Source organism: Cololabis saira, chromosome 14 (assembly GCF_033807715.1).
Source record: "Cololabis saira isolate AMF1-May2022 chromosome 14, fColSai1.1, whole genome shotgun sequence".
NCBI lineage: Eukaryota > Metazoa > Chordata > Actinopteri > Beloniformes > Belonidae > Cololabis > Cololabis saira.
This window is the reverse complement of record NC_084600.1, coordinates 471,328-482,935: the sequence shown is the minus strand read 5'-3', so window position 1 is coordinate 482,935 and position 11,608 is coordinate 471,328. Positions and strand designations below refer to the sequence as shown.

Sequence of the window (11,608 nt, the reverse complement as noted above, 5' to 3'; positions counted from 1 at the left end):
CATTATAGTTTCATTCTGATTTCCTTGATTTAGTACAATTTCCTTTTTGGGCACATAACAAGCCAAAAATCACCCTATAGGACAGAAGATGAACTATTTAAAACGTTTACTTTGCATTTTGCATTTTAATAAAAACAAAGTGTTATGGCAAATATGATCAAGCTTCATCAGCTGTGAAAAAATTGCAGATTTGATCTTAAAATCCCAGTTTGGGATATGTAGTGTGCGCTCTGTAACGACACTATCTTTACATAATGTATATTAGATTTTATTTTTCTCATTCATCCTCAAATGCGAGGTATGGATGAAGCTGCAATGATCCAAACTAAAAGCAAACCGAGCATCTTCCCCAGCAACGCCCTGAACGCCAGACCAGCGTGCGCACCAGCCGGTCACAGAGGATGACGGCGGCTGCTCGGTGGAGCTGCAGATCGTGCTGCTGAGGAACCTGCTGCACCCCCCACTACCCCCGCTCATTTACCCCGGCCAGGACAGGAGCTGCTGAGCTGCTGAGGCTGCCGAGGAACCTGCTGCACCCCCCACTACCCCCGGCTCATTTACCCCGGTCAGGACAGAGGATGCTGAGCTGCTGAGGCTGCCAGTGCCGAGGCGCCTGCAGCATCAGCACCATTCCCGCCTGCATCCAGATGCCTCCGCGTCGCCTGACTGGGCTGTGCATGCTCGACACGGACGGATAAGGAAGAAACGGAGTCTTGTTGGAACCCATGACAGCCAGCCCGCCCCCTGCCCTGACGATTCCCCGGGACGCAGTGAGAGTCTGAGGCCGCCGGACACGGGCTTCATGCGAGGGGCCGCTGATGCGCGGATGTGGGATGAGGATGCGCCGCGCCCCGACACAGATTTATGACAACCACCACCGATCCGGATTTTTGCTGGACTGTGGCGCACCGTGAGCATTTGATTCTTTTTTGTGTGGGCTCTTTTTCTTCCCTTTATATCTGGGAGTGTATAAGGGACCTGATGTTGAAGGATCGGGCGGTTTGGTTTGAAAGGATCAACTGAGTGCCGGGAAGGACCAGGGCGGAGCTGCTCACCTGGTGATTTCATCACACAATAATAATAAGTATGTTCACATTTGCGTGCGTGCGTGCATGTGCAATGCAACACAGTGAAGAACCAGTTTTGGAAAGCCACTCCAAACATAGCCCTATGACTCACTGATCATAAAAAGCCACTTTTGCATAATTATCTTTAATCCCTGGAGTGTATAATATGTTTAACTCCGAAATATCAGTGCTACACTAGTTTTTCCCCCCAATTTGTTTGTCATCAGGTTTCTGGTAACAGGTGCTTTTATGGACAAAAACATTTCTGGTTGCCACAACTTTCCGGTGGTACTGTACCTTTTGGTTGCGGGGATGTTGCCTCAAAGTTCGATTTTGATTTAATTTGATTGACGTGGAAAGTTTTTGTGATGAAATAGGATATCAGCCTCTGGGTACTTTAACGCTCCCTGCTCTCCATCCCTCATCAGTGACAGGTCACAGAGCGCAGCATCACCTCGTAGGATACTGCAAAGCTTCACAGTTCCATCTGATGAGCGTATTTCATCCTCTTAGGAGACTTTTACTATGGCTGCGCGCTCACGTGTCCATGCAGGCCACGTGAGCGCCTTCCTCTGACTGAGAGGCCTTTGAAGCCTGCCAGTGTTTTACAAGGATTAAAAGAAGGCTGGTAATGGAAATTCACTAATGGCAGAGAGATCAATAAAAGCCATGGTCAGTTTTCATCAAAAGTCTTCTTCACGTGAGGATATTTCACTACACACAGGCTACCGTGGGTTATCGATATCTGGGCGATACTACAAGACTGCAGGGCGTTGTGTGACAGTGTTTGTAGTGGGAATGTGAGCAGTTTTCATTCGTAAAGTTGTTAGTATGGCATTATTCTAAAGTTTCCTGCTGTACTTAATGTCCAGTGATGGAAGTGCGGGCTCTGTGAGGATGCGCTGAGTGGTAATTGTGCAAACCTCAGACATACTGTATATAATCAATTTCTCAATTATTTATTAGATAATTGTACAGAATCAAGTTTTTTTCTATCAACACCATGAGACGGAAAATAATACTGTTCCTGTCTATCTAGGTATTTCATTCCTTTATCTGCTGATGGACCCTTCATTGTAAAATGCCAATGGTCTTAGCTCCCACAGCTTTAGGGGTTTGGATCAGAGCCATTGGGGAGGATCTTTGACTTTACTTTATTCGCTGAGATTTGCTGGACCTAACATTTGAGCTGATTACCATGTGAAATGTATAATTTTTGCTTTTTGTGTTCCTCTCAAGTCCACAGATACAGTATATATTGTCCTAAATAAGTCTAGTGGGAAAAGAAATTGAGAAAAGTGTGTTGTAGCCTATAGAAGCTTACCTTTGGAACAGAACAACCTCTTCTTTTTAACCACTGACCACATTAATCTGGAGGCTGAGGTTCGTGCTGATATGTTGACACAAGAAGTGTGAGTCATCAAGCAAATGTTGCAAGGCACAAGTTCAGTGCTTAGTGATTAATGAACAAAAATGACTTTCTTTAATCCTTCTGTAGAGTTATAACACTTTCATTTGTTTAAATCCATTCAACTATGAAAGTATTTTGAATGGAAGAGCATGTAGTTTATTTGTGCAGAAACCTTATAATCAAGGATATTAAGCTGACAACTAGAATACCTGAACTGAAGAAGGCCACTTGAGTCACTTTTAAAAGACTAATATAAATCATGCTCACAGTTCCTTTTAAATAGATCTTTTGTTGTAACTACAACTATTGAAGATAAACGTGTGGTGTCATTTTGTCTGTTTTTATTTTACATCTGAAACAGCTTCCCGAGGTCTGAATGAAATGCTTGTGACGTGTTTCAGTCAAAGTACAACATACAAAACTAAAACCCTCCTGTTAACGTTTCACGCTGAAGCTAATGTGGAAATAAGAAAGTTGTAGCTCCTCAACTGACCACAAGGAGCAGGCTTCAAAAGAGAGTCAAGTTCCATTATAAATATCTTAAATGTACAGCTTTGCAACAGAAATAAGCAGATTTACAGGGTGATTAAAGAAAAATGGAAAAGAACAAATAAAAGCTTTTGTTATCTAGATACAGGACTGTCTCAGAAAATTAGAATATTGTGATAAAGTTCTTTATTTTCTGTAATGCAATTAAAAAAACAAAAATGTCATACATTCTGGATTCATTACAAATCAACTGAAATATTGCAAGCCTTTTATTATTTTAATATTGCTGATTATGGCTTACAGCTTAAGATTAAGATTCCCAGAATATTGTAATGTTTTGAGATAGGATATTTGAGTTTTCTTAAGCTGTAAGCCATGATCAGCAATATTAAAATAATAAAAGGCTTGCAATATTTCAGTTGATTTGTAATGAATCCAGAATGTATGACATTTTTGTTTTTTTAATTGCATTACAGAAAATAAAGAACTTTATCACAATATTCTAATTTTCTGAGACAGTCCTGTAGATTTCACATCAATGACAACTGTATGGCAGGTGAATCAGTTATTTATTAAGGTTGTAGTACATCTGGTAAAATTATATAAACCAATGAATTCATATTTAATAAGGGGTGTGGTGTTTTGATTGGTGGTCAGAACAGCCAATGGCTAGCTGTCATCATTTTTGATTATTTGCTCTTAGCACGGTCCTAACCTCTAAGCTGTGAATGCAGTGGTCATTTCCGATGTTGCCAACAAAATGACATTTTTAAACGGGAGATCCCACTGCGAACCCTTGGCGGCAGCTCTGCAGCTCCTCTGGCCTGGCTCGGCTTTAAGTAATCCTCCAGCTGATTGACCGCCTGCTTTCAGTTTTGGTGGTACTTGTTTCAAATGTCATTTTGGTATCGACACTTGCAATGAAGTGGTTTGGAAGGACTTGATCAGAATGATTGTGAAGTCATATTAATTAGCATCATAGGTTTCATAGAGATTCAGAGATAGGAATAAGGTTGCTCTCATTCCACCCACCTGCAACATGGCATTATGCAATCCAGGCAGCGAGAGGCTTCACAAGCTCTTCAGAAAATCCATTGATGATGTCATGGCAGTTTGTCTAGTTCTTCTTATACGTCCGTTGTATTTACTGATCTCTTCACCGCAGCCCGTTTTGAGTCAGACGCTCAATTTTGACTCTTTTCTCCAAGGGTTGTATGTGTTTTGAAATAGATATTGCAAGTACACTACCCATTTCTGAGGTACAGCAAATGCAGCACATTTGAGGTTGTGTGTAGATAAAGATAAGAATGATGAATGTTTGGACTAATCTGTGATGTCAAAGTATCCTTCATGTCCGGACAACTCCCAGAGAGACATCTTTTCAGACTTAAGCTGCTTAAACAAAGTGGCAGGATTATCATAGTGGACTTTTTGATTTGGGGATCACTTGAAAAAATTAAATATACAGTATACCTTCAAGCAATTTTTTCTAATTTTCTTCACAATATGTCATCTTTAACTAGTCATTCACCAAAACGATGTCAATATCGTTCAGCCATGAAGATGTCCTGACTGTATGCTGATACAGCTGACAAAACATGCTGTTTCAGTCTCACATTATTGAAAACTTGATGGATTATCAAGCACTTGATGGCTCACTCCTCAGACTGGAAATACATGTGAATCAGCAGTACCGGACTGTGTGTGTGCTGCAGGACTGAAACCAGATCCCAGATCTTCATGCTCTCAATCTCCTTCACTTTAAGCAGCCAGTCCATGGATGTAACGCTAATCAAATCATATCCAGCACCTACTTTTAAGATGATGTCTGCAGTTTGACTAAAACCCTTCCTGGAACACACGTTTGGTGTGCAATTATTGCTTGAGAAAATGGTTTCCAGTGGAGGCCTATTTTTCGTGACGCTATGCAATATTATTCAAAATAATCAATGCTAATCTATGTTCCTTGTGTCTGTCATTAAGCTGATTTCTGGCTGTATTTATTGTACTCAACATATGAACCAGCTCTGCCAGCCATATGTGTGTTTTTGTTTTTCCTCACAAATGAATTAAGGGTATAACTTGTACATTCTGTAGAAGGTGATTCATTTTTCAGATGAATATTAATTAGCATCTGAGATCCCTAATTTATAAAATGGGAAGACTTTGAGGAGGGGTCGAACTGTCGTCCTTCAGACCATGGACTGACACATCTCTTCATTTCATTTCATTTATTTATTTAGCACAATTTATTTTTTTTAAAACAGTGCATGGAAGGAACAAAGCCCGAAGGGCTCGTACAGTTCCATTCCCATCAACAAATGTGATGAAATAACAAAGATAATGTACAATAAATTAAAAAAAATATAAATGTAAATGTAAAAGAGAGCATGGTTACAAGATCTGGATTGCATTTAAGATAAAGACATTGAAGGTTAAGACAGAATAAGATGTTTTTTTAATAACTTTCTGAAGGAGGTAAAAGATAATGTTGACTTCAGCGACACATTCAAGTCATTCCAGAGTTTTGGATCTAAATGTAATATTAAATTGATGACCAGATGTTCTACAGAAGGGTAAATGAAGATTGCCACTGTGTCTAGTTGGATATGAATTAAAATCAGATGAAAAAGTAAAAAAACTGCTGGAAGGAAGATCTTGTTTTGTATTGATAAACTTATGCACAAACAAGCATGAGGGAAAAACATTAAGTTTATGAATGGATAACAGTGAATATTTCATAAAAAGAGGTGCAGATGGTTGGTGTCAACCAGACTGAGAGATCGTTCTTAAGAATCTTTTTTGGATTATCAGTAATCTGTTGAGAAAAGTTGGATAAATTGCAGACCAGACAATATTGCAGTAATTCATATATGGAAATAGGAAACTATAATACAGTCCAGTGAGCAGAGGGATGGATCAAGGGACAAACCTTTTTTAGTATGCCAAGCATTTTCATTGATCTTTTGCAAACTTGATTAATATGATTATTCCAATTTAGACCTTCATCCAAAACAACACCCAAAAGTTTTGTGTGTGATACTTAAAGGATTTCAGTTCCGTTAATGAATATATTAGCTTCTTCTTTTGCACAAGGTTTATTTTTGTTGCAGAAGATCATAAAGTTAGATTTCTTTACATTTAGAGTTAGCTTATTGATCTGGAACCAATTAGAAATAGTTGATAAATCATGATTTACACATGTGATGAGAGACTGTAAGTCATCGTGGACAGCTACAAGACTGGTGTCATCAGCAAATAATAAGGGGAGAAGGTTATTACAAGACATATGTTATTAATGTTCTCTCTTCTCCTTTGCAGCCTGTGATCATGGCTGAGAGAACGCTGGAGCAGGGCTCGGTCAGCATCCCCATGGAGGAGACCAAGCTCCCTGGAGGAGCCCCCCAGGAGGCGCCGCTGCTCACCCACCTGAAGAAGGTGGAGAACCACATCACAGAGGCGCAGCGCTTCTCCCACCTCCCACGCCGCTCCACCGTGGACCTGGAGTTCAAAGAGCTGTCGTACACCATCCGGGAGGGTCATTGGTGGAGGAGAAGAGGTACTGCAAGCTCAGGTCACGGTGGGGGATGCAAACAACATCAATTCAATTCAATTCAATTAAATTCAATTAAATTCAATTTTACCGCCAGCACGCAGCTCCCAAAGCTCCGGGCCAATCAGCAAGTCCCAGGTTGGGGTGCAGGGTCAGGGAAAGGTTGAGAAGGGGCAGGGCCAGGGAGAGGAGTCTTGACGGACAAACCTTCTCCCCCGCCTGCCCGGGCTGTTACCCTGCCCCCCTCACTCCCACACTGAAGGTTCCGGTGTTTTGCATTCAGAGATGCTCTTCGCCACCGGCAGAGGATGCTGCACCATGTACAAAAGAGAAAAAAGAGGAGAAAAGGGGGGGCCAGCACAAGAAACTACAGGAGCGAATCTAACACACTAGAGTTTACACTACCTAGAGATTTACCAACACCAGCTAGAGGTTTACTAAACACTAACTAACACTAACACAACTATAAACACTAACACATCGGTGATTAGGGCTTGAGCGTCCATTCATATGTCAAGAATTAATTTGATTCCAATTCTTAAGATTCAGAATTGATTATCAGGATTTGATTCGATCCAATTTGATTCTGATATTGATTTGGTTTGTGTTATTAAAACTGTTGTTTGAGCTGTTGCATGAATTATATGACTGTAGTTCTGCAACATATTAATACTAGTATTATATTGAGATTCTACAGCAAGTATTGGCAACTAATGATGCTGTAAGGACCAATCACCTCCCAGAATGCTGATAGAACTGCTTTCAGAAACATCGTGGGGCAGAATTACCAATCAGATCCAGGGCAGCAAACAGAGACGGATGAAATCGATTTTAGTTTTTCCCACATTCCTTTTTAATTTTTCCATTTTCTGTTTTTTTTCGGGTTTTTAACTTTTGAGAATTTAGTTTTTAGCATTTTATGCAGATGTACCCCAAGAAAGTATATAGAGCAATGAAATATAGACAATTTATGCAATTATAACTGAAAACATTAATGTTTTCATACTTTTAAACATATTTAATGGCAAAAACATGGCAGTAGTTATTCTCGTGTCCAACAAAACATTCCTTTTTTGGGCATAAACAAAAAAATACCAAAAGTTATTTGTACGAAATAAATAACTCAAATATTCCTTTCAATATCCATTTAAAGTGCAAAAAAAGAAAGAAATCGCAACAGCTCATGTATGAATTAAATGACGTGACTAGTGGGATTAAAGTTCACAGAGCGAAAATGTAATAATGAAAAAAATCGATCCATAGACATACAAATCGATTTTTAGGAACTAATATGAGAATCGATTTATAATCGGAAAAACCATTTTTTTCAACACATTTTTATCACCTAGTGCTCCTACCTAACAGTCCTGTGCAGTAACTGTCCTGCACTGAGCTCAGGTCTCCTCCTTAACCTGAGGAGTGAGCAGGCCGCTTCTTTTCACCAGACAGGGTGGGGTTTCTCCGGCCGGACGTAGCGCGTGGAAGGATCACGTTATTCCGGCCAGATCCTCCCCACCCCATCTGGCGCCCCGGTTGGCCAGAGGGGGCATGTATAGCCCAGGACTGTTGCATGTTTTTGTGAGGGTAGCTCCCATTAGCTATCCAAGGGAACACGGGGAGAACATACAAACTCCACACAGAAAGATCCTTTCACCAACCCCACCCAGGGTGTGGGAGCTGAAGTCATGGGGGAACTAACACACACTTCAGCGCCCACAGCGTCCCCGGCGGGAATCGAACCCAGGACCTTCTTGCTGTGAGACGGCTGCACTACCAGCTGCGCCATCGTGCCCCCAACACAGCCATTTTAAGGGAGCGTTCATGACATTTAATAAATGCATGGTCCTCCTCAGTGCCTCAATGTCTTCAGTCCGTTGTTCTGACACACGTAGCACAGCCCAGTAGTTCCCACTTCCACAGTGATGCTGGAGCGGCCAGTGGCCAGTAGCCAGTGGGCCTGCAAGCTTTGCCGCACTCAGCAGAGTTTAGACATGGTAAATAATTTACACTAGCAGGTTGGCACACTGCCTGCATTTCTTCTCCTTGTGTTGTGCGCTAATAGCTGTGAGTCCAGTTTGCAATTGATCCGTCCATTACATATGGTCAGTGTATAAACTAACCACCTTTAATGAACAAATTTCAGACTTTAGTCGTCTCTGCTTGTCAAATAGAATGCCCTTTAATTTGATTTGATTTGAAAAAAAGAGTACAAAAAAGTAAAAAAACAGAATACAAATAAATATATATATATATATATATATATATATATATATATATATATATATATATATATATATATATATATATATATATATATATATATATATATACACATACACATATATTATTTATATATGTACAGCACTTGAACATGCTTGAAATGGAGTAGGATTGAAGTAAACACTTATCCAGTCCTACCCCTGAATCTACATACATTCTTACATGTAATAAGACGAGTTTCAATAAGCTTACTTATAAAATACTCATACCTACTTTAATAACTGTTCTATACAGTGATATAATACTCAATTATATGTATATATAAATATAGTCAAAATCAAACAAATCATGGCAAACAAAAGAAAACAAAACAAACGCCCAGCATTTATAGTTGTGCTACTATGTATGTATGTACTAATAGAAGTAATTATAATGCATAGTATTACATTATCATTATTTTACTATAATACTACAATATAATAGAGAACAATAGACAGCAATGATATAACAATATACTTGAATAACTATATAAGAGTAGATATGCTATATATACACTGGTTGATATATTTACCTCCAATTATATACATAAAAATTACTATAAATCTATATATCGACATATCTAGATATAACTATAAATCAGTATACATTAATAGAGATATAGATACACAAATACTGTACGTATAATACAACTCAATATATCCATATACAGTACATATCTACATATAACATATCTATATCCATAATATACATCTATATATCTACATATATTAGTAAATGTACATATCTACATGTTTATTTGCACCTGTGTTTTGAATAGAATTCTGCACATGTTATTCTATGAAAACCAGCACATAGCAGGTGGGGTGATGCCTATTTTTGGTCTTGTGTAATATTGATGTGCACCGGGGAAAGCCTGACAGAGGAGTGTCTGCTGTTACACTGTGAAACCTGAGTGTATGGAGTGTATCAACAAGGAATATGACCAAATCAATCAATACTCAAATCAATGAATTGGCTTTTGTTTATGCAAAGCTGCACATGTTTGTTTTCATTAGCCATGCCATCAAAATCATCCACTGATTTCTACTTTTTGACCTGGGAGCTCCTTCTCCTCCTCACGTGTGCAGAGGAGCCTACAAGTATATTGTTCTGTGCTCTATTCATTTCAACCCAGCTGCACTTTATCCTTTTCTGCTTCCCTTCACATTTACTGCTGTGGCCTCTGCACAAGTTACCTACAAAGAAAATGATATCCACTTAAGGCAAGGAAAGTTTATTCCTATAGCACAATTTAACAAAAGGTAATTCAAAGTGCTTTACATCAACAATAAAAGCGGCAAGACACAATTAAACAGTAAATAACAAATAAAATGAAATAAAATGATAAGAAAACAGGTAAAATAATAAAAAGCACAAGTTTTTACAAAGTAAGGGCAGTAGAGTACAGCAGGTACATCTCATTCTTACAATGGCAAGAATTATGTTTCTACACAGTCAAAATGTACAAAGACCGGGTCAAATACAGTATTACAAAAGTAATCTGTAACAATTCGTACGGTGAATTAAACCAATTTGACAATTCTATGCCACAATGCCTGTTTCCAGGTCTTATTTCACACAACTGACGAGAATTACGTTTCTATACGGTCAAAACGTACAAAGACCGGGTCAAATACAGTATTACAAAAGTAATATGTGCTGATTCGTGCGGTGAATCAAACCAATTTGACAATTCTACATCACAATGCCTGCATTCAAAGACAATCCTGAACTTTTATATGTTTACTTTATATAAAGATTGTTGAATATTACATATCCCTTGGTTAATATTTTAAATATTACATTTCATAGCACTACTAAGACTGCACAAGTATGGAGCATGTTTGGAGGTGTACCCAAGAGAAAACCTCTTCTCTGTGGAAGGAATATGTCAGCTTAGCTTTGATATGCAGTTGCACAGTGAAGATTTCTGAGATCATGTCATTTGGACACATGAAAAAAAAGTGGAGAGTGCATTATGGAGTGCATTATTATATATACACTACAAGCCAAACATTTGTTAAAATTCAACATTTTTACTGGTAGTGTACAGGACTGTCTCAGAAAATTAGAATATTGTGATAAAGTTCTTTATTTTCTGTAATGCAATTAAAAAAACCAAAATGTCATACATTCTGGATTCATTACAAATCAACTGAAATATTGCAAGCCTTTTATTATTTTAATATTGCTGATCATGGCTTACAGTTTAAGATTAAGATTCCCAGAATATTCTAATTTTTTGAGATAAGATATTTGAGTTTTCTTAAGCTGTAAGCCATGATCAGCATTATTAAAATAATAAAAGGCTTGCAATATTTCAGTTAATTTGTAATGAATCCAGAATGTATGACATTTTTGCATTACAGAAAATAAATGACTTTATCACAATATTCTAATTTTCTGAGACAGTCCTGTATATGCACTAATACAGTGTTGAAATGTCATGTGCCGTTATTCATATGAGGTTGTATTTATGTATTTAAGTTACCTGTGTATATCTATGAAACATTGATTTTCTATATCTGTTTCAATCCCAATCATGAAGATTGCACGTCTATTCATGGATATACAGTATATAGACTGACTGACTGACTGACTGACTGACTGACTGACTGACTGACTGACTGACTGACTGACTGACTGACTGACTGACTGACTGACTGACTGAGAAAAGGGTTCAATAAGAATCTCCCTGTACAAAGCTGATTCCAAAAACAAAGGCCAGTTCGATAAAAGATCAATGAATCAGGTTTACTCTCTCTGCCAACAAGGAATTGGGGTACAGGTGAGCAAGGGGAATTACTTTTCACTATTTTGCTAACAGAA

At 38.5% G+C, this 11,608-nt stretch overlaps 1 protein-coding gene across 2 annotated transcripts in view; it reads left to right on the top strand.

Moving 5' to 3' along the window:
* The first annotated feature begins 412 nt into the window (after positions 1-412).
* The window catches only part of LOC133459434 (ATP-binding cassette sub-family G member 4-like), a 40,488-nt gene continuing 29,292 nt past the window's right edge, over positions 413-11,608 (top strand). The window contains exons 1-2 of one of the 2 annotated variants that reach the window (XM_061739352.1): positions 413-910; positions 6,289-6,526. In XM_061739352.1, coding sequence (XP_061595336.1) covers positions 6,298-6,526 — 229 coding nt within the window. In that variant the 5' untranslated portion in view covers positions 413-910; positions 6,289-6,297. Of the gene's footprint in view, positions 1,085-6,288; positions 6,527-11,608 lie in introns of both variants that reach the window. The other variant, XM_061739351.1, reaches the window with a different exon arrangement.